The 21,943-nt window shown below is 41.6% G+C and overlaps 1 protein-coding gene and 1 pseudogene across 11 annotated transcripts in view; one reads left to right on the forward strand and one right to left on the reverse strand.

The window, feature by feature from the left end:
* The window catches only part of SGIP1 (SH3GL interacting endocytic adaptor 1), a 229,982-nt gene extending 228,464 nt beyond the window's left edge, over positions 1 to 1,518 (reverse strand). For 10 of the 11 annotated variants that reach the window (XM_047788744.1, XM_047788743.1, XM_047788746.1 and 7 more), the window contains exon 1: positions 820 to 1,177. In XM_047788744.1, coding sequence (XP_047644700.1) covers positions 820 to 829 — 10 coding nt within the window. In that variant the 5' untranslated portion in view covers positions 830 to 1,177. Of the gene's footprint in view, positions 1 to 819; positions 1,178 to 1,252 lie in introns of those variants that run through there. The other variant, XM_047788738.1, reaches the window with a different exon arrangement.
* On the forward strand, positions 828 to 9,446 carry LOC125133385 (40S ribosomal protein S3a-like; annotated as a pseudogene).
* The last annotated feature ends 12,497 nt before the right edge of the window (positions 9,447 to 21,943 follow it).

A 21,943-nucleotide genomic window follows, 5' to 3' on the forward strand; every position in this document is an offset into this window, starting at 1 on the left:
AAAGGTAATTTAGTAGAATAAAATATAGTCGAAACAACATCTCCCCAGATAAAGTTCCTCCTCCTTATACCTAATATTGAATGCAAAAAAGGTAATCAGTATGTAATCATTTGATACTTGGCTAAAAACCACTGCATGGGGAATGCATTTAGGAAGCACAAAATTCATTTTTAAAAAACCCGATAAGACCCTGAATCAGAAGCTAAGAGGCCCAGATATTTTTCTCATACTGCTCATTCTGTTGCAATGACAGCCCCTTAAAACTATACCTTATGGATCACATTTGCTGCACCTCTCACCCCAACAGAATGATGTAAATTGCAGAGATAAAAATATCTTACAAGAATTTTTAACATTTTTAAACAGTTCCCTGAAAATGACAGCACATGAACTCTGTCAATGACCTCTCCCATCTAATGTCAATTTCAGAAGACAAGTTTCCACTGTAAATGTTTAATCAGTGGAGTCCCAGGAACCCAGAGCAGAAAACCTTATCTTCTCTCCCAACTTCTTTGCTTTGCAAGCGCTTTCCTAGCTCTATCGCTCCTCCCTGCAAGCACTTGAAGGTTTTTTTTTTTTTTTTTTTTCCCCTCTCTCAAAAGAGCTGGGAGCTCTGTAGGTTCTGAGCTAAACAGAAGCCCTGTGGTTTGATTCCATTAGTCTCAGCCCTGGTCCGCTGCAAGCAAACTGCAGCATTTCTGCTTGCAAATCCTGGCAACCAGGTTCTAGACCAGTGAGAAACAGGCTGCACACACATTTCAATGCTGTTCTGCCCAAACCTTGCCTGATGCCAGACAACCACAGCAGAAAGCATCCTACCTTCCATCATGGTGGCAGAATTGCATTCCTTAATTTCCAAAGAGTCTGAAAAAACACAGGAGGATACGATTCCGTGTCCCAGCCAAGTGCTCACAACGCTGCTGCCGCCCAGAGATCTTCTCTGTCCGCTGCCGAAGCCAAAGGAGACAAGTGTTAACCCCAAAGATAGGCCATGGATGCTGCTGGTGCTGCTTCACCTACAGGCTCCCAGGAAGATGCTGCGAGAGAAAGGGAGAGAACAGCAAGCCGGCCGAGCTGCACCGCCTGCGCTGCCTCGGCCAATCCCTTCAGCTCTGGACCGCGTCACATGGTAGCCAGGCTGCATCTCCTGACACAATACCCCGGGAGAGCACACAGAACCTATTTCCCGTCCCCATTCTCCTCCACCCCCATCCCCTCCGGGTTGTCACCAAATGCACGGCCCCTTCCCCACCTGGTGACGCACTTCCCCCGCCCCTCCTCTCCGTCTTCTTAAACCTCTTGTAGCGGCTGTGTGTGTATCCGAGATTAATTGTCAGACTCCGCCACCTTCACAGGGGACTCTGGCATGAAAGGAACACCTAGGTGGCTCGCTGCGGAGGGGATTTTTTTTTTTTTAAGCAAAACTTCTTAATTATGCCATGCAGCCTGAAGTCTTGGTTGCACATTGCACACTATCAAGCTGCCACTCTCCTATCTCCCTTTGCCCTGAAGGAATTCCAAATGTCAGTGCCCGTGGCCTCCGCACACATCTGTGCCTCTCTCTCCCCCTTCCTCTCTCATTCAGGAGAGAAAAAAAAAAAAAAATCAATCCGGCTGACGTCACATCATAAACAATTATCCCCAAAAGGATGATGCAGAAGAAATTTCACCCCAGCTGCCTCCAAGAGAGCCAGAGAATTAATCGCGCATGACATGCCGAAGGGCTGGGAACTGTCATTAAAACAAAGAAACAAAAGAACCCACCCGAGTGGGGCTCTGGAATCGCACTGGCAACGCTTGAGATAATTTCTGGGGCGGGAGGCGGGGAGAGGGGAGCAGGCAGGGAGGGAGGCCTCAGCCCGACGGAAGACAGCTGTGCGCGCCGCTTCCTCCCTCTCGGACTTGGGCAGCCTGCCGCAGACCCGACCGCGACCGCGGGGCGCAGCTCGGCCCGGGAGCGTTCGAGTCCCGCCGCCAGAGCATCCTCCAGGCCCGGCGCACAGGTGAGCCGCCACGCTGCTGCAGGTAGAGTGCGGCCGCTGCTGCCAACTGCAGCCCCTAGAGGAAAGCGACTTTCTTCTAAATGACACCTTTTTCGCGATGCGTCTCCAGCATCTATAATCGTGTGCAAGCCCTTTCGTTCACCCTAGTGGGAATCCGGGGGGAGTGGGGGGGTACAGACGCGCTGGGTTCCGGCCCGAGGGGTGGGTGGAGCCCAGGGTTTTGCTGCTTCCAGGGATGGGATCTGGGCGCGGTGCTGCTGCTGAAGTGGGAAGGGTTATGATACCTAGATACTTGGGTTGAGAAACTGTCACAACTGTCACTTGCCTGGTCCCTAGGGATTCGGGAGCCTTTCAGAGAGCCCCAAACCAGAGGTCTGGCCATTTTCAATTCCCTTCAAGCAGGCTCTCAGGACTGAAGAAGAAGCAGGCAGGTAGAGTTTGGGAGGGAGGAGGAGAAGGAAGGAAGATGGGAAGGAAGGGGAAAAGCACTCTTTAGAACCTTTGGCGACAGCAGAAATAGGCATTTCTCCCTCCACAATTTAGCAACATGACTAGGAGAAAGGCCATTGCATCTTAGAGCCTTTGTGAGCATCCAATGGAATAACTTTTAAGAAGTAGGATGCCTTACACCATCAAGATTGAGTCTCTAATATTACTATTAATAATTTATATTATAAATATACCCATGAACTTTTGATATTGCCCAGCCCTGGACATAGTCTAGTTCTTTCTGTTAGAGCAAGTATGAGGTGTTGGTGGCCGAGGACTACTAAAGAAAACAAAACTAAAGGGGCTGACTAAAGTAGTATATTAATAGATAAAAAAAATTTTTTTTCAGTTCCCTAGCAACTTAGAAGTTAAAAAAAAACTCATTGTTCTCCCTAAGGACACATATTTCAATGGCCTTGAAATTTCAAAATGAAACTCTCCAGGGAGATACAAATACTTGTGCCTTTTTCCTTATGAGGCTGTTGAATTTTAAAAGAGGAAAGAATTCCAAAGTAAAAACTGTCTTGAGTACAACTTGCACTGCTCTGAAAACTGCAAGAGCATTATTGCAAAAATGAGATTGATTAGGGTGGGTGTATATATATATATTTATATGTGTATATTTTGGTAATAGTTAAGAACATGGATATATATTGGTGCCCAGCAGACTGAGATCAAGTTCTCTCTCTGCCACTTCACGAGCTCTGTGACCCTGTACAAGTTATGTAATTCTCTGTGACTCACAGTTTCCTTATTTCTGAAATGGAGATAATAGTACCAAGTTCAGAGAACTCTCAATACTAATAACCATCCGTTATTAATGGCTTACTATGTGCTGAGCCATGTTTTAAATACTTTGCCAGGAAATTACTCAGCGTTGTGTCTGTAACATAATAAACCATCCATGTTGGATTTTTAATATTGGTAGTATTACCATCAAAGAGCTGCCAGAGGCATCAAAGAAATTTCCAGCCAACTGAGTTATACCACAGGCATGGATAACAACGTAGTGAAAGAGTAGACGATGCATCCAGAGGTGTAACTCGTCAGCGAGTTCTCAGAGACTGCTGTCTAGAAGGGTGATTAGACCCTGGTGAGGTAGGTTAGGGAAGGTCCTCTTAGATGCAATTTCAGAGTTCAGAAAAAAAACTAGTTAAAAACCACTTGAGGAGTTCCCATCGTGGCGCAGTGGTTAACCAATCCGACTAGGAACCATGAGGTTGCGGGTTCGGTCCCTGCCCTTGCTCAGTGGTTTAACGATCCGGCGTTGCCGTGAGCTGTGGTGTAGGTTGCAGACGCGGCTCGGATCCTGCGTTGCTGTGGCTCTGGCGTGGGCCGGTGGCTACAGCTCCGATTCGACCCCTAGCCTGGGAACCTCCATATGCCTCGGGAGCGGCCCAAGAAATAGCAAAAAGACCAAAAAAAAAAAAGGAACGGGCTTGGAGTGGCCGTTCTAAATAAGATGGGGAGGAGTTGCCACTGTGGCTCAGCGGTAACACACCCAACAGGTATCCATAAAGACACGGGTTTGATCCCTGGCCCCGCTCAGTGGGTGAAGGATCTGGTGTTGCCATGAGCTGAGGTTTTGTTCCAAGACATAAGCTCAGATCTGACATTGCTGTGGCTGTGGTGTAGGCCAGTGGCTAAAGCTCTGATTCGATCCCTAGCCTGGGAACCTCCATATGCTGCAGATGCAGCCCTAACCTAACAAATAATAAAACATAAATAAATAAATAAATAATAAGATGGGGAGTTTTAAATTAGAAAAATGACACAATATCAAATCGGCAATAAGGGCGAGCACTGAGGGGCAGGGCTAAGCAGCATTGTCAGAGGTGTAAGGGGACAAGAGAGCCAGGGAGGCCTCAGCTGCCGGCCTTTTCTCACCCGGTGTAAGTTTTACAGTGTGTTAGAGCAAACCTCCCAGATAGATTCAATGTGGACACACATTACATTTGTTTTCGACTTACAGCAAGGCATCTAGCCAGAGACGGAAAGACAGTGCAAAGATTCTTTTGGTGACTGAGGTGTTTACAGAAAAAAAGAAAAGTGTCTCGATAGAACAGTTAGAGGAGGAATCAGAAAGGGATGCCTAATTAAAGGGTCTGTATCAAGACTAGTTAAACTTTGTACAGCCTTATCAAAAAAAATTACTCTTATCAATTATAAAAGCACCTGATGAACAAAGTTCTGCTTCCAATAAAAAGCCACTCAAGCGTGTTATCAGAAAAGATTAAGCATTCTGACTTTTTTCATAAGTTTTGGGGAAAAAAACAAGAACAAAGATAGTACTTTAGGGAGTTTGTGTCATTGCTCAGTGGTAACGAACCTGACTGGTATCCGTGAGGATGTGGGTTTGATCCCTGGTCTCGATCTGTGGGTTAAAGGATCTGGCATTGCCGTGAGCTGTGGTGTAGGTCACAGACACTGCTTGGATCCCATGGCATGGCTGTGGTGTCGGCTGGCAGCTGCAGTTCTGATTCAACCCCTAGTTTGGGAATATCCATATGCCGCAGGTGCAGCCCTAAAAAGCCAAAAAAGGAAAAAAAAAAAGACAGTACTTTAGATTGTAGCCCCACTTTCATCTGTTCCTAGAGTAGTTTTTTCCTTACCAACAAGGACAAAGGGGAATTCCTAACTTCTGTACTAATTGGATACTTCTCTTAAGTTTTAAACAAAAGTCAAAGGATCTGTGGAAAAGACCAGGCAAATTACTGACTTGCACCACAGTACAGGGACTGCCCAGGAGTCTAGTCCAGGATGGTGAAGGTGTGCCCAGATCACCCCAAGCTCTCAGAAAGTGCCTACAACTAGTCCGAGACCAAAAACTTAATTGCTGAAATCACTAGACATTTAAAATCTTTCTCTGTAATAATATTTGTATGGTAGCAAGGTCCGCTTCCAATTTTACTTACAAGTCTTATTTATTATATCTTTACGCATTGAATTTCTTCACTATTTCCCAGGTGTAGTGTGTGAGGGGAAAATCAGCTCGTATTTTAGAAAGAGAAAGAACTAATGAGAACTGAGCCACAAAGAAAGGAGGAAAGAAAATTAACACCAAAGGCAAGTTTAAAAAATGGATCCAGATGTAATCTCCAAGCTGGTGACCTCAGCACGACATTGACTGTCCCTCTTGCAATCCCTGTGAAGGCAGGTCAATGAGTGTAACAAAGAAAGGATTATCTAAGCCCCAGAAATCAGCAGGGGTCCCACTTAAAGCATTAGATTTCCCTGGGATGAAATAGGTGAAGAGCAGTAATGCATATATGCATACTCACTATATTGATACACTTTGCTAAAAAGGAGGAACTCCTACTGGAACTGACATGGGCAAGGAAGGGATCGCTTGGGGTAGCTCACAGTCGATGAAGTGAAAGCAGGCACCGGATCCTTCAGGAAGTTGGGACCCAAACCAAGCACTTATAGTCTGTTTCTCCCAGCACATCAACTTCTTTTTGCTTACTAGTTTTTCTCCCTGTGATCAGGGAGCTGGCTATTTAAATGCTTTAGGCTCGCATCTTTGCTGCTTGACTATTCACTATCTGCTTTAAAAAAAAAAAAACTTCCAGGAAGGACTCTGAAGGACTGTGGCTTGGATCGCTGTCACCCTTTGGACCCATGAATGGGGCCAGGTTGATGAGGTTGCATGATGGATTTATTCGAACCCAGACTTACTTTGGACTTAGTCACATACCCACTATTGAGACTAAACATGGGAGGGAGATAGGCAAGTTTCTATGATGAAAAAACTTTAATACTCTGAACCCCTAATATGATTGGAGGGGTAGAGAAGACGTTGTCCAAGGAAGAGAGGGAGCCATCACTAGAACAAATGCGGGGAAAGCCTCTATAAAACAAAAGCTTCCACTGGGCAGACATTATTCAGTGCATCTGAGATAAAACTTACAGAAGGATCCATGGTGGCAGAGGGACTCAGAGTGCCATCCTCATCTCACTCGGTGTCTTGGAGAGGTCGCTTGCATATTCTCACTCACTACCTCCAGAGGGAAGCTTGCAGACCCTCTGTTCATTCTCCTCTTCATGGTGAGGAAGGAGGGCAGAAAATGGGAGAGCTGACCCTACATGTTGGTCCATTGGCATCAAAGACATGCCCTGATATGTTCATCCCTCATTCATCCATCTCTGCTCAGAGAACCCCTTATCCAGACCTACACCAGTCCTGCAGAAACTTGTATCTGCTGAGGCTTTATCTAGACCTATATTGACAAAGATAAGCAGAATCTGCAGTTTCACACAAGGGAGAAGGTCAACAAGGATAGTTCACTGAAGCAGAGAAAACACCCTCACTGAAAGAGAGGAAATGTTGCCAACTGGAGAGGCATTTTTAAAAAAATCTATGTTTTACTTTCGATGTAATTTCAGGGGTAGAGCAGCAATAAATAAGAGCAGCCTGTTGTGATAAAAGAACATACCGAGGGCCAGAAAGGGAGCATGGAAGTAGTAAAAACATTGTTAATAAAATTATTAAATGTGGAGTTCCCATCATGGCTCAGCAGTTAGCGAACCCGACTAGTAGCATCCATGAGGATATGGATTCGATCCCTGGCCTCACTCAGTGGGTTAAGGATCTGGTGTTGCCATGAGCTATGGTGTAGGTCACAGACACGGCTCAGATCCCACGTTACTGTGGCTGTGGCATAGGCTGGCAGCTACAGCTCTGATTCGACCCCTAGCCTGGAAACTTCCATATGCCACTGGTGCAGCCCTAAAGAAAAAAGACGAAAAGACCAAAAAAAATTTACTAAGTGTTATAGCTGTAATCTAAGATATAAGGGATACTGCCAACAGGGTGCTTGAAATATAGACCCACAATGTGCTTGAAGCATAGGCCCGCAGCCTCATTAACTGGCCCAAGCATAATGGAATTCTTCACTTTGAAGAATCAGTTAACTCAGATATAACTGTAAGAGTTCCAGAAAGTAGAAAAAGAGATAAAGCTCTACAATTCACTTGTGAATTATAAAATCAGATGAAAAATTATAAAAGAGTTGCTCAATCTTGCTTATGAATATCGACGCAAAACTTTTAAACAGCAAATAGAATCCAGCTTTTCAAAAATGTTATTTATATAAATTTTATATATAATAGATATAATAAGTTAGACTTTGAGAAATAAGAAAAAGTAATTCAACACTAAGAAGTCTAATAATATTTATGAATAATATATTATTATAAATTTATGAATGTCATAATATTGTATATTATTATATAATAATATAATATATTTTATAATATTATATATTATTAATATAAATATTGTGATTTATGAATAATATAATCAATAATATTCAATTTATTAATATAATCTAATATCAGGTTTAATATAGTAAGTTAATATTATATTAATATTAATTTTAATATTATATTGTTAATATAATATTAATATTAAATGAAATATTATAAATATAGCTTAATATGCACATTAAGCTATTGAAAAAAATTATATTATCTTTATAACTGCTGAGAAGCTATCTGATAAACTTCAACTTATATCACTCACTAATAAATAAAAACCCATTAACAAAGAAAGAGATAAAAAGTTCCTGAGTATGATGAGAGATACACACATTTCTTCCCCAAATCTATCATCTAGTTAAATGGAGACACGATAAAAACACTCTTCATTAAAATCAGAGATAAGACTTAAATGTCCTTTATCACCCTTGTTATTTAATACTATGGGTTCTGGCTAAAAATTTTGGAATAAAAGATATACAATTGTGTCAGCAATAGTGATCTGTAGTCATCACACCATTTTCTCTATCTGGATACACAGGAAGATGGCATTTGTTGGCTTCCCTTGCATTTGGGTGGAGTTATATGACAGAATTAAGGCAATGGAATTTTCCAGACCTGGTCTGTACAGACACCCTACATACTCATTCTTCATTCCCCATTTTCACTTCCAAATGGCAGAGAGCTACTTGATCTTTATTAGATTTTGAATACACAAGAAATAGTCTTTCATTGTGTTAATCCCTATACACCTTATGCATTATACGTATGTAACTATTTACATGTGTTTGCACTTTGTATGTGTGTATAATCTTTTATGAATGCTATATCCAAAGGTGTAGTTTTGAAGAGAACTAGAGGAAGTGTAATCCAAACAGAAGATGCTCCAGGTGTAGAGGCCATCAAAAGGGAAAGGATATTGAGCGGCATCATGCAAGAATTGGCAAGAACAAGCACCTTAGGAAAGATGCAAAAAGGGAACCATGAAGAAAGCAGGTGAGCCATTTTTCTCGGGAAGATTGGTATGATGTGAAAGCATCAGCAATGTTCAATATAAGATATAATGGAAAACTCCAGGCAAGAGAACTCCAGGAACCAAAATCACACATGATGACCTCAAGGGTCATGTTTTAGAAGTGAGACTTGTGGATCTGCAAAATGATGAAGTTGCATTTAGAGAATTCAAGCTAATTACTGAGGATATTCAGGGCAAAAACTGCCTAATTTTCCTGATCCATCCTACCCGGGATAAAATGGACTCCATGGTCAAAAATGGCAGACCGTGATTGAATCTCACATTCATGTCAGGACCACTCGTGGTTATTTGATGCATCTAATGTGTGGGTTTTAATAAAAATGCAACAATCAAATTCAGAAGCCTTATACCCAGCACCAACAGATCCCCAAATTTGCAAGAAGGTGATGGAACACATGACCTGAGAAGAGCAGACTTGAGAGAAGTGGGCAATAAATTGATTCCAGACAGCATTGGAAATGAGGTAGAAAAGGTTTGCCAATCTATTTATCTGCTCAGTATTTTCTTTGTTAGATAAGCAAAGAAGCCCAAATTTGAACTGGGGAATCTTGAAGCTTCATGGTGAAGGTAATTGTTACGGAGAATGTAATGGGGAGGAGACAGGTGCTAAAGTCAAATGAGCTGGTGGATCTGAGCCACTGGCCCAAGAATATCTTTAAAATTCAGATTTTTAATGATGACAAATAAAAGATTTTATTTGTGATGTTTTAAAAAAGGGAAAGAGGAGTTCCCATCGTGGCTCAGCAGAAACGAATCTGAACAGGCATCCTTGAGGACACAGGTTCAATCAATCCTTGGCCTCGCTCAGTGGGTTAAGGATCCAGCATGGCTGTGAGCTGTGGTGTAGGTTGCAGACGTGGCTCCCATCTGGTGTGGCTGTGTCTGTGGCATAGGCCCGCAGCTACAGATCCAGTTCCACCCCCAACCTGGGAACCTCCATATGCCGTGAGTGTGGCCCTTAGAAAATTAAAATTAAAAAAAAAAAGATAAAAAGGGAAAGAACTAGGTAGGTGTGTTCTAGAGCCTAAAACGTCACTGTCTAATACAGTGGTGATTACTACTTGTGGCTATTTAGCAATTGAAATGTGCTCAGTGTGATACAAAACAAACTTATGATTACCAAAGGAGAAAGGCAGAGGGGAGAGATAACTTAGGACTTTGGGATTAACATATGCACAGGACTACATATACAACCGATAACCAATAAGGATCTACTGCAAAGCACAGGAAACTAAACTCAATATTTTTACTAACCTATGACAGAAAAGAATCAGAAAAAGAACACACACACATATATAACTGAATCACTCTGCTATATATCTGAAACTAACACAACATTGCAATTCAACTCTATTTCAATAAAATGTTTTTAAAAAAGAAATGTGCCTAGCCTGAAGTGAGATGTAATGTAAATGGAAAATGCATGCCAGATTTTGAAAAGAGTAGAAAACAAAGAGAATTTAAATATCATGTTAAAAATTTTTATAGTAAGTCCATGTCGAAATGATAGTAGTTTTATATATTTGGTTAAATAAAATATATTAGTAAATTCATTTCACTTGTTTCTTTTTAATGTGTGTACTTGACATTTTAAGGTACACATGTGGCACAGATTCTATTTCTTCCGTTCTGGAGACTGACAGCCAACGGACATAACGTTGTGGGCAAGGGCAGGATGGGTTAATCCAAGAGGTTATGTGTTCATAGCCCTACAACATTCATGTTTATTCATGTCTTCAACCAACCAAAAAACGTTAAGAATTATTTATGCCAGGCATTGTGTCAGGTATTGAGGACACAAAAGTGAAAAGGGCATATATCTTTCGAGAAGCTTGTAGTAGAGGGAAAGAGGTAGATGGGCAAACCAAGAATTGCAACACAGGTTTGTAAATTTTCAGAGCTAAGGCGGCACAAAGGAGAGACGCCTGGGGTAGAAGGCAGGCAAAGAAGACTTCTGAGAGGAGTAATTACTTGAGCGGCTCTGTCAAGTGCAAGCAAGGTACCCTTACAGACCCATCTTTATCCAGCCTTACCCATCTTCATTTCTCTCCATTTTCGACTTCTCCTCTGATAGCCCTTTCAGTGTTGTATCTGGATCTCCTGCTCAATGGTTGACAAAAATGCCTATAGTCAAACTTGAGCATCAACTTGCTTAAACTCAATCCTGGGTTTTTTTTTTTTTTATGACATATTTTCTCTTTCCTCTGTATCCGCTCTACTGGAGACCATCTCCCTCTCCCATGCCCTATCCTGCATCCCCAACTCACTGGCTGAGAAGGGGCTGACATTTTCTTAGTTCCCGTTTCAGCTTCTGTGTCAATCATTTGCTGCCATTGCCAAAAAATATCTTTTAGATACATCCTGTGTGCTTTCCCCCAATTTAGAGTTTTATCTTTTTTATCAACTCCAGGTCAAACTTTCCTCCCTGACTCCAGCAACTGTATCACAGTCCTCCTCTTTATCTTACCACTTGTCCTCATTATTCATGACTCCAGCATCTCTTCCATGGTCCAGCATACCTACCTTATTGTTCCTTAGCTTTCTCAAGTCCAATGACCTTACTTTCTGTTGCAACTTAGTCACCAAAAGTATAGCCATATTTTGGACCTCTTCTTTGTTTATTTTTGTTGTTTCACATTACATATTTGCCTTACCCCTAAACTATCTATCCACCCTTCCCCACCCTCCACATGCCTTACGACCTCTTTTTTTTTTTTTTTTTTGTCTTTTTGGTATTTCTTGGACCGCTCCTGCGGCATATGGAGGTTCCCAGGCTAGGGGTTGAATCGGAGCTGTAGCCACCAGCCTACGCCAGAGCCACAGCAACGCGGGATCCGAGCCGTGTCTGCAACCTACACCACAGCTCACGGCAACGCCGGATCATTAACCCACTGAGCAAGGGCAGGGACCGAACCCGCAACCTCATGGTTCCTAGTCAGATTCGTTAACCACTGCGCCACAACGGGAACTCCGCCTTACGACCTCTTGAACCAGCTTTTGCTTCTTATTGTCATCCCCTAGGACTGTAGCTCTTCTTTATTCATATCTTATAGCCTTGGGAGCAAAATCTGTGGAGAGGTGAGAGGAGGGATTCTGGAAAGCAATCCCTCCCTAAAAACTCTATAATATCTGTTCTAGTCATTTTCTCCTGACATTCATCTGGAATGCCTACTTTTATCTTGATAATGTCATCCTTTCTTCAAGATCAACTCAAATTCTCTCTGGAAAACCAAGCATGTGGATCTTTCCTTTGCTTAACTCTTCCTGCATAAACCAAATCAACTTTTGATTATACAGCTAAAGTCATCACTTAATTACTTATTATCTATTTTTTTTTTTGTCTTTTTGCCATTTCTTGGGCCTCTCTCAGGGCATATGGAGGTTCCCAGGCTAGGGGTCGAATCGGAGCTATAGCTGCCAGCCTACACCAGAGCCACAGCAACACAGGATCCGAGCCGCATCTGCAACCTACACCACAGCTCACAGCAACGCCAGATCGTTAACCCACTGAGCAAGGGCAGCGATCGAACCCGCAACCTCATCGTTCCTAGTCGGATTCGTTAACCACTGCGCCACAACGGGAACTCCTTATTATCTATTTTTATTGCTCCAAAGAAATCTATAAGAAAAGGACCATACCTTCTATAGCTTTGACATTTCTGACACAAGTAATACCATCCTGGAGGCATATTGGGTGCTTACATTAATTATGTAATAACATTTTTATTCTTGTTAGGGAAATCCAGTAACAGAAATATTATTCTGTTTATTCTCATAATTTCTTCGGCAGTGAAAAAAAATCAAGAAAAGAAAAGTTTCTTGTTTGATCTCCCCAGATAGGTCTGTGAAAATCCCAGTAGGAATGTAAGCCGAGCAATTGCTTCCCAGATTGGCTCCAGAATCAAGACCTGGTTGGGTGGGCTTGTTATAGAGTAACCAGAAACAGAAACCACGAAGCACCACAATCACAGCCAGAGTTTATGAAGCATCTAATAGCATTCGATATTTTATTAAACAGTCTGCTAAATACTTTGTGATTATTATTTCATGCAGTTCCCCCAAACCTATGAGTTAGGTATTCTATTCCCATTTTACTGATGAGGAAATAGAGGCTCAGAAGCTGTATACGACTTGTGCAAGAGAATAGCAAGTAGCAGAGTTGGGATTTGAACTTGCATCTGTCTGACTCCAAATCCCATGACTTACCCTTCAAACTCAGTGAATATAGACTTGTTTTGTGAATATTAACTGGTTTGGGGGGTCTCATGTTCATTTCTTCTGGCAATACCACTCCCTTCTTTGGGGAGAAAGTCCCTTCTTCTCCCCACTGTGCTCTATCATGAAGAAGAAATGGTTGCTGTCATCTCTCAACATGACAATACCTCCTTACCCATAATGTTGGGGCAAGGGAAAGATATCTGCCCAAGCTGAGCCAACAATACTTGATTTCTCAGGTCTTAACCCAAGTTGGTCCAAATAGAATTCTCCCCCAAGAGTCAAGAAATTAAACCTATGAGGGAGGAGGCTTTCCCTATTTCCTGTTAGGTACTGTAAGAATGTAAGCCTGAAGCCATGGTATGTCCTTCACCTCCTGGAAGAAGCCTGTGTGCATGAGAGAAAGAGACTGACATGGAGAGACAGGGAGGAGGAGCCAGCTCCATTGCTTATAAACCCTACTCCATTTCTCCCTTGCTTCTTCTGACCTTCCCATGGTTAGAGGAACCAACACCTTCCCCATTTTGCCTAGGCAAGTTCGGGTTGGCTCTCTGTCACTTGTAGAGGAGCCATAAGTGATTCAGCCCACCCCAGGAAGGGCTGAAGCTCAAAAATCAATAAAATTAAGCCCTGTTAGCATAATGAAGAAGCAAATGAAGTGCTGGAAGCAAGGGACAAAGCCAAGAGATGGCAAGTCAGACAGTACCAAGAATGGATTGGGGGTAAGAGACAATGGAATTAAAGACCATTTATCCAGGATGGGCTCTTTGAGACTCCAAACTTTTCTTTTTAAAGATCATTAGCAAAAAATGAGGGTCAGTAGTTCAGCTTAGTTAAAAGACATCAATGGAGTAAGAGCAATAATCAGAATCTCGTAAGATAAAATTATTCCTTTTAAGACTTAAACGCAAATAAAGCTATCCCCATTGTGAAAGAATGTATGTTCAATACCTTCGTTTAATAATCATTACAAGGAGTTCCCGTCGTGGCGCAGTGGTTAACGAATCCGACTAGGAACCATGAGGTTGCGGGTTCGATCGCTGCCCTTGCTCAGTGGGTTAACGATCCGGCGTTTCCGTGAGCTGTGGTGTAGGTTGCAGACGCGGCTCGGATCCCGCGTTGCTGTGGCTCTGGCATAGGCTGGCAGCTACAGCTCAGATTAGACCCCTAGCCTGGGAAACTCCATATGCCATGGGAGCGGCCCAAGAAATGGCAAAAAGACAAAAAAAAAATCATTACAAACTAAATAAATCACATGCTAGACCCAATGAAGGAATCAAAAGGAAATCAAAGACATTTGAATATGTAATATATCATATTGGCCAAGAAACTAGAGCTATATAGAATTTACTCATGGAAGAAAAGGAACCTTGTCTCTTGGTAGACTTAATTTTACCAGGATGATGTGTTGAGGTTTAGATTAGGTAAGAATCAGTCATTGACAATGGATCGGAGAGGAACAACCACCACTAATAAGATGGGTGCAAAAAAAAAAAAAAAAAAAGCTTTTTCATTTCAAAAATATAATCGTATGAGCTTAGTTTCCTAACTGGGTTTACCTGGGCATCAGTGTCACACAGCAAGCTCTAAAATGTAAGTAATTCATTGGTTCCCCTAGTGATTTTCAAAGCTACCAAGGACTTTAGTGGCCTGACCTCTGGGGAAAAAGAGGTGAAGGCTTGGATTGAAGCTTTATTTAGCAAATCCTTTCCATTCAAAACCCATAAGCCTCTTGTCCCTGTCAGCAAGTGTCCAGAAGATGCCTTGTCAACAGATCCCCTTCAAGGGGAGCATTGCTGGGGCTGTCAGAAGTGGAGGGAGACTTGGGAGCTTCAGCTACAGTCTGGACTGTCACGTCAATTGAAAACTGCTTTGGTTTTCCTGCTGGAAGTAAATCACATGCCTCTGACTTACTCTCTGTTTTGTGATGTGCCTGTATCTGTATGTGGTGTATGGGCTTTGTACATGGGCGTGAACATATAGAAGTGTGTTTATCAGTTGAAACTGGGCAGTGTTTTCACAGAGCGCAAAGTTCAATAACAATTGTCGGGTCTCCGATTGCTTCTTGTGGGTATCGTGATGATTTGTACACAAGAAGAGCAGGATCCAGTTCAGCTCATTGCAGAATCTGCCACCAGTACAGTGTCAAGCAGTATGAACAAAACTTTGAGGGCTGCTAATTTAAGTCGATCACTGTGTGCCCAAAGTAGAATGTTAGTCAGTCAATGTTTTTTGTGGAAGGCTTTAAAATTAGGACATGACTTAGGATTTACACACGCAAAAGAGATGCTTACTTCAACTGCTCTTTAATGTCTCTTTAAGAAAATTATTGTTTCTTCATTTAGTCACTTCATTGGAAATAGGCCACGGTGAAATGTTTCTACCATAAAAAGGACAAATTACTAAGTTCTCTAAGTCTTATCACTTATACAATTGACAATTAAGCCAAATTATTATACCCATAAAATAGAATAAGAGAAGGTTCTTGCTGACTAAATCATTTTAGTTTCAGGGTTGCTTGGTAAATAGTGATAGGAATATAAATTCTATGAAGAGAGAAACTCTACACTCCTAATTTGGATTTGAGATGAGAAGCATATTTGCTTTGTGATCCAAAGTAATACACTGGTTGTTAATTTCAATACGGAATTAGCTGATTATAATTTGGTGTGTTAATATCATGGCTGGTAAATTTTGCCCTAGCTCTAGCTCTGATCCCTAAAAACCCTGGGTTTATTTGCATTCCTATTTTCAGACCATGCCTTTTCCCATCCCTTTGAAGCAGCATTGTTGATACATTCTATCAGTAGCTTCAACTGTACCTCTTAGGAATATCCTCTGACCAAAGCTGGAAAGAATGTTAGTAATTGCATTTATTCCTCCCAGCAAGGTGAAGTCTAGAATCATTTGTGTTTGCAGCGTGGTGCCAGGGTGCTGAGGGTGAGTTCTGCATGCCTGAGTGCCTGCCACCAGTTAATTCCCATCCACATTCCTGATCTCCCCTTAGTTCTCCTCCATGCTTCCTCACAGGACCTGCTAATCAGGTGCTCTGGCACCATTTCTGGTTTTGCCAAGCAGTCTCTCTGGTATCCATCTTCAACATGCAATCTTACTTCACTGGACATACTGCCACAGAGGCCAGGAGTACCAATGTAAAATAGGAATGGAGGATTCCTCATTGTATCCTGTCTGAGTTTGTTCAAGAGAATTGAGACCCTGCAAGTGTGGATAGTATAATCAATCTTTAATAATGAGAAAAAGCCTTTCACAAAAATGGTAAGAGATATAGGAGTATCAATCTGGATGGCTGAAGCTAGAGAATCAAGAAACAGTCACAATTTCAGACTGAAAAGGAATAATGAAAGGAGCATACCATTTTTGGGGGCATTTTCAAACTGCCGTGACTGTTAGGTGAGAGCTTGTGAAAAGTCTGGAAATCTACCACAAGGAATTATAATGACTTTCCAAAAATTCATTTGCTGCACTTTACCTTCCAACTCTCAAGAAGTTGTTCTCATTGGAAAACTCTAATCCAGAACCATGTAGGGAAAGGAATTTTAGGAAGCACACTTTCCAGGCACAAAAGGGGATTTTGAAGGTACTACAAAATTTGTAACTAAGTTACACTCGCCCCTTTCAAATCCTGTGGTGTAAATACTGAAGTAGACAGGTAATCATTGTTAAAATATCTAATGTTAGATAATTCAACAAAGAGGAGACGGAACAGAAAAGAGTAACTCATTCGTATATGTAAATATAAACCAATCAAAGCAGTAAGGAAAATGAGTATAATCACTACAGTTACTGTTTTTCTACAAGTGATGATTTGGCCATAATTGGTATTTATATTTTTCTTATTCCACTAAAATTTCCTCAAGTCTCTTTGTCTTCAGTAAGTGGTTCAGCTGGTTGTGGTTCTTTGTCTAGTGGGGATACTCCAATCCTCTTGAAGGAACTCTGTCATTAGCAGTCTTGTCTGTATTGTGTTTCTATAGTTTCCCATTATCTTTAGCCAGAGGACCTAAGAGTATTAAAACCCACCCTGTAGAATATTCTGGATTATAGTCATGTCCTCTTTACTTCCTTTTTTTTTGTCTTTTTCTGCCGTTTCTTGGGCCACTCCCACGGCATATGGAGTTTCCCAGGCTAGGGGTCGAATCGGAGCTGTAGCCACCAGCCTACGCTAGAGCCACAGCAACGATGGATCCAAGCCGTGTCTGCAACCTACACCACAGCTCACGGCGACGCCGGATCGTTAACCCACTGAGCAAGGCCAGGGACTGAACCCTCAACCTCATGGTTCGTAGTCGGATTTGTTAACCACTGAGCCGTGACGAGCCCATTTTGTAGGAGCAGCATAATTTCCTCTTTATAATCAGAATGAATTACTCCAACCATTATAGTAACACTTACTTTGCTATTGGTTCGTAGTATGACGTACCCCTAGTGGCCAGATGGCAGTGGCAGTTTCCAGTTCATCAGAACTATTGTGTGTGCCCTGATTCTAGGAATTGAGATCTTAAAGCAGCAGACCCAAGCTGTCATAATGGGAATAGAAAATTTTGCTAGTGGATCGTTAGGGGTAATAATGAGAGAATCCAGTTCCATTTCCACCGTGTATGTCCTAAATCCATACATCCTGGCTATGGGTGAATCAGCATATTCTGATTGCTGATTCAAAGCCTATACAGTATCCTGAGGACATTTCCCCAGCCTGGCAGTTTGCCAAGCCCCTAAAGCCCACCATTTATAACCTACAGAGGGTTATATTGTGTCTCTGATCATTAAAAGTCTCCTCTGTTGTGGTAGCCTTTTCGGGAACATTTACACAGGACACAAAAATCCTCATGTTTTGTGCCAATTTGGAGAATTACATCACTAATTTTATCTCTTCTCCAGATTTCCTTGTCTACCATTTCCCAATTTTGTGTCTTCTACCTCCATGAGCATATAGCGCACTGTCAGTCACTGCGCATGAAACAGTATAGATCCATATTTCTGCCTACATTTCCTTCCAAGAAAAATGAAAAAAAAAATGAACAAAAAATGAACAGGGTGCATTGCTCAAAGTTCTTTGTGCTGGGGAGGATTTCTCTACTTTTCCATTTTCTTAGGATCACATTGAGTGGTGCCACGGTGTTGTAGCTGCCCACTTTCATTTGTTACTGGGGTATGATGCAGAGTCCTTTGTAACCAAGCTTTGTTTTGGACAATGAGTTGATCGTAGGGGACTCATCGTGAAGCTAGAGGTGCTGACTGAGGAAAAGAATCTGGCAACATGAATAGGAATGACAGGAATATGAGTAATTTGTCTGGGCAAATTGTCTGTGCCTCTGAGAACTGCTTGGGCCCTATTTTGTATATGTCACTTCTACTTGATGATGAAGTACTGTTGTGCACACACAAATTTATAACCTGGTGAGCCAGACAGCACACATGCCGAGCAAAAAGCTTGACATTTTGGCATTCCCGTAGTGGCAAAGCAGAAATGAATCCCACTAGGAACCATGAGGTTGCAGGATCGATCCCTGGCCTTGCTCAGTGGTTTAAGGATCCAGCATTGCCATAAGCTGTGGTATAGGTCACAGATACGGCTCAGATCCATCGTTGCTGTGGCTGTGGTGTAGGCTGGCGGCTACAGCTCCAATTCGACCCCTAGCCTGGGAACCTCCATATGCCACAGGTGCGGTCCCAAGAAGAAAAAAAAAAAATTGTCATTTTATGATGAAAAGCTTAGGTCACATGGTGACTTGGTAGCTCATTATCAAACATTCAGTCTCTTTTAGGACCTAGGAGCCAGCAGAAAGCTGTTTCTCAAAAGGATAATAGTTATCTGCAGAAGACAGTACAAATTTACTCCAACATTTAAAAGGTCTTTTATTTCTCTATAGGGCCTTGCCAAAGATTCCATATAGCGTTCATATCTGTCACAGACATTTCACCACCATTGGGTGTGCAGGCTTATCCGGCTCAAGCAGCAGAACAGCTTGAACAGCAAGCAGCCTAGACCTGTTGCATAGCTTTTCCTTACCCTGTTTTCCCTTCAAAAACTGGCACTCTTAACAGGTTACTTAGGAAATGGATCAAATCAGCATTCCTCAATGAAGTACTGATGCCCCAAAATCCAAAGAGGCACCCTAATGTTGGAGGACCATATTTCTGGACTGAACCAGGTGTTTGAACCTGATTTTGCTTTGTTAGTTCTATGGAATTTTGAAAACCATGTCTTCATGATAACTGCGGATGGAAGCCAATCTGTGTTTCCTTTGCTCTCTGATCTCACCACTCCGATTTTCTTTCAAACATCACATCCTTGGAGAAGTTTAGCCTGAGTTCCAGAGATCTAATCTATCCCATCGGATCGGATTGACCACATTCTCATAGCAGCACTGTGGACTCCTTTATAGCACTTATCACAGTGTACACTGTATATTTGTGCCATTATTTGATAAATAGCTCTAAATCCCATTGAACTCTTAGTCCCGGGAGGACAGAGACTATGTCTGTTTTGCTCACCATTACATCACAGTGCCTGACACATAATAGGTGTTGAGTAAATATTTGATGATGTGTCATTTGATAGCTCCCTGCCTTCCCTTGTAAAAGTGACAGCATGTTATAAAGGAAGGCGTGCTAATGGACCATCAAGAGAGCTCTGTTCTAGTGTCGCCTCACCTGCTCCCTTGTTAGACGACTATGGGCAGTCACTTAGATGTTCCGAGTTTCAGTTTACTCCTCTGAGAAATGAAGCAGCTGAACTGGAGGGAGGTCCATCCCAGTTCTGAGTCTATAACTCGTTTGTATGACTGAATCTTACAAATCAAATTATCTTAAAATATGATATACTATCATATACTTACATTGAGTATGGCAGTTGTGGGAGATGGGGCATATTGAGATAACCCCCACCTTTTTAGCTTGGTGGTTTTATCCAGTCATACACACACACACACAAACACATACACAAACACACACACACACAAACACATACACACACACACACACACACAAAGTTTTTAACATGAGTCAGAGATCTTTATTTGGATTCAAGATGAACAATATCTTCCTTATTTTTACCCATTTTTGTTAACTTGGGCCAGTTTTATTGGACTGTCCTCAGATGACTATTTTTCTTGGAAGGCAGCCACAGGATGCCCCAGGATCTGTATGGCTTCTCGTCACTCCTTCACTGTTTACCGAGTCCAGTAGGTATTGAACCACTGCATGTTCAAGAGCTGCACTAGAACTTCTATTAAGAGCATTTTCACTTTGTTTAGTCTCTAGTCTTGTAACAAATCTTGAACCTTCTCCAGAGTAAATACTAGACTTTGGAAATTGTGTAGATGCTTTACTTGCTAGTCATCCGATCTTGAAATAACTTTACTCTGTGAACCCCAAATTTCTCTTCTTTAAAATGAGAATACTAATGGGGATCCTGTAGCATTCTTATGAGGATGAAATAAGAGCATCTTTGGGAATATCCAAGCCCAATTCCTGGAATATAAGAGGCAGTCACACACTTAATTGAGTTTACAAATGAGAAAAGTGAGGCAACAGGGAAATGTCATATGTGGGTATGTTGCCTAAGCTCATGTGACAGAAGCACCTGTTTCTCAAATCTGCCTGGATCTCAGGTCTGCCAGGCAATCCTGTGAGAAAGGAAGATACTAAAGGATGGAACAGGATAATTCAGAACTGAAGCCATGCAAATAAAAGCAGTAGGTACGTATGAGGTGTAAACAATTCTCAGTATCTTAGAGGACATTGAGCGATTTGATTTTTATTCCTTTAATCTCCTTTAATGTTTACCTCGGAACTACACTAAGCACAATGAACGGTGTTTTTACATTATCAGACTTTCAAAAAGTTAATTCAAAATATAATGCAATTTTTAATTAACCAAAATGCTCAGAGATGAGCAGCATTTTGATTAACTGAGAAAGAAGTCCAACATCCAGTATTTTTCACCTTTGAACTTGAAAATCTCTCAAGAGAAAGGTCTTCAAAGTTTATAGCAATGTTCTCTAAATATGCACAATCTCAGAAATTTTGGTTGTTGATGATGTCTAAGAATCTATTGATAGACATGTTATAGTTGATTAGCCACAATTCATTTAATCTAGGTACATTTTCTGAATGTCTAACAGAAATTGCTAGATGCTAGGAATACAAAGACAATAGTAATAATTTCTTTAATTAGGATTCATACAGTCTAGTGCTATGAATAGTAGACTCGTAAGAAATTACTGAACATAACTAAAAAGGGATTGTTTTGGTTTATCATTGCTGTGATTTAACTATAGTAGCTTTTCCTTTTAAAATATAAATCAGGTTAGGTTCCAAAGGCTATTTCTAAATCCATTTGTTTATAACGTTGAAGAGTTGAAAGGAGTTTTTACATGTATTTCCTTGTGGCTGTTCTAACCAAACTGACGTGTGATTTCTCCTTTCACCGTTTTAAAGCCAAGTTCAAATTGGTGGATTTTGTCTCCAGGAACTTTTTCCAAAATAGATCTGTTTCACCTATATTAAAAAATTAGCAAAGGCTTTTGATAACCAGCACCACCTCAACACACACACACACACACACACACACACACACACACACACACTCACTCACTCACTGATGATTCCAAGGCAGCCACAGGATGCCCCAGGGTCTGTATGGCTCCTCGTCACTCCTTCACTGTTTACCGAGTCCAGTAGGTGTTGAACCACTGCATGTTCAAGAGCTGCCCTAGAACTTCCATTAAGGGCATTTTCACTTTGTTTCGTCTTTAGTCTTGTAACAAACTTTGAATTTTCTCCAGAGTATATATTAGATTAGTGGGCTTCCAGCATGGATGCTAATTTCCTAGCCACGCATGTAGAAGGTTCTCCATTTTGCTCACCACCGTCTTCATATCTTGCTGATGCACCATGTTTACTAGCAATGGTATGA

This window comes from Phacochoerus africanus, chromosome 8 (assembly GCF_016906955.1).
Source record: "Phacochoerus africanus isolate WHEZ1 chromosome 8, ROS_Pafr_v1, whole genome shotgun sequence".
NCBI lineage: Eukaryota > Metazoa > Chordata > Mammalia > Artiodactyla > Suidae > Phacochoerus > Phacochoerus africanus.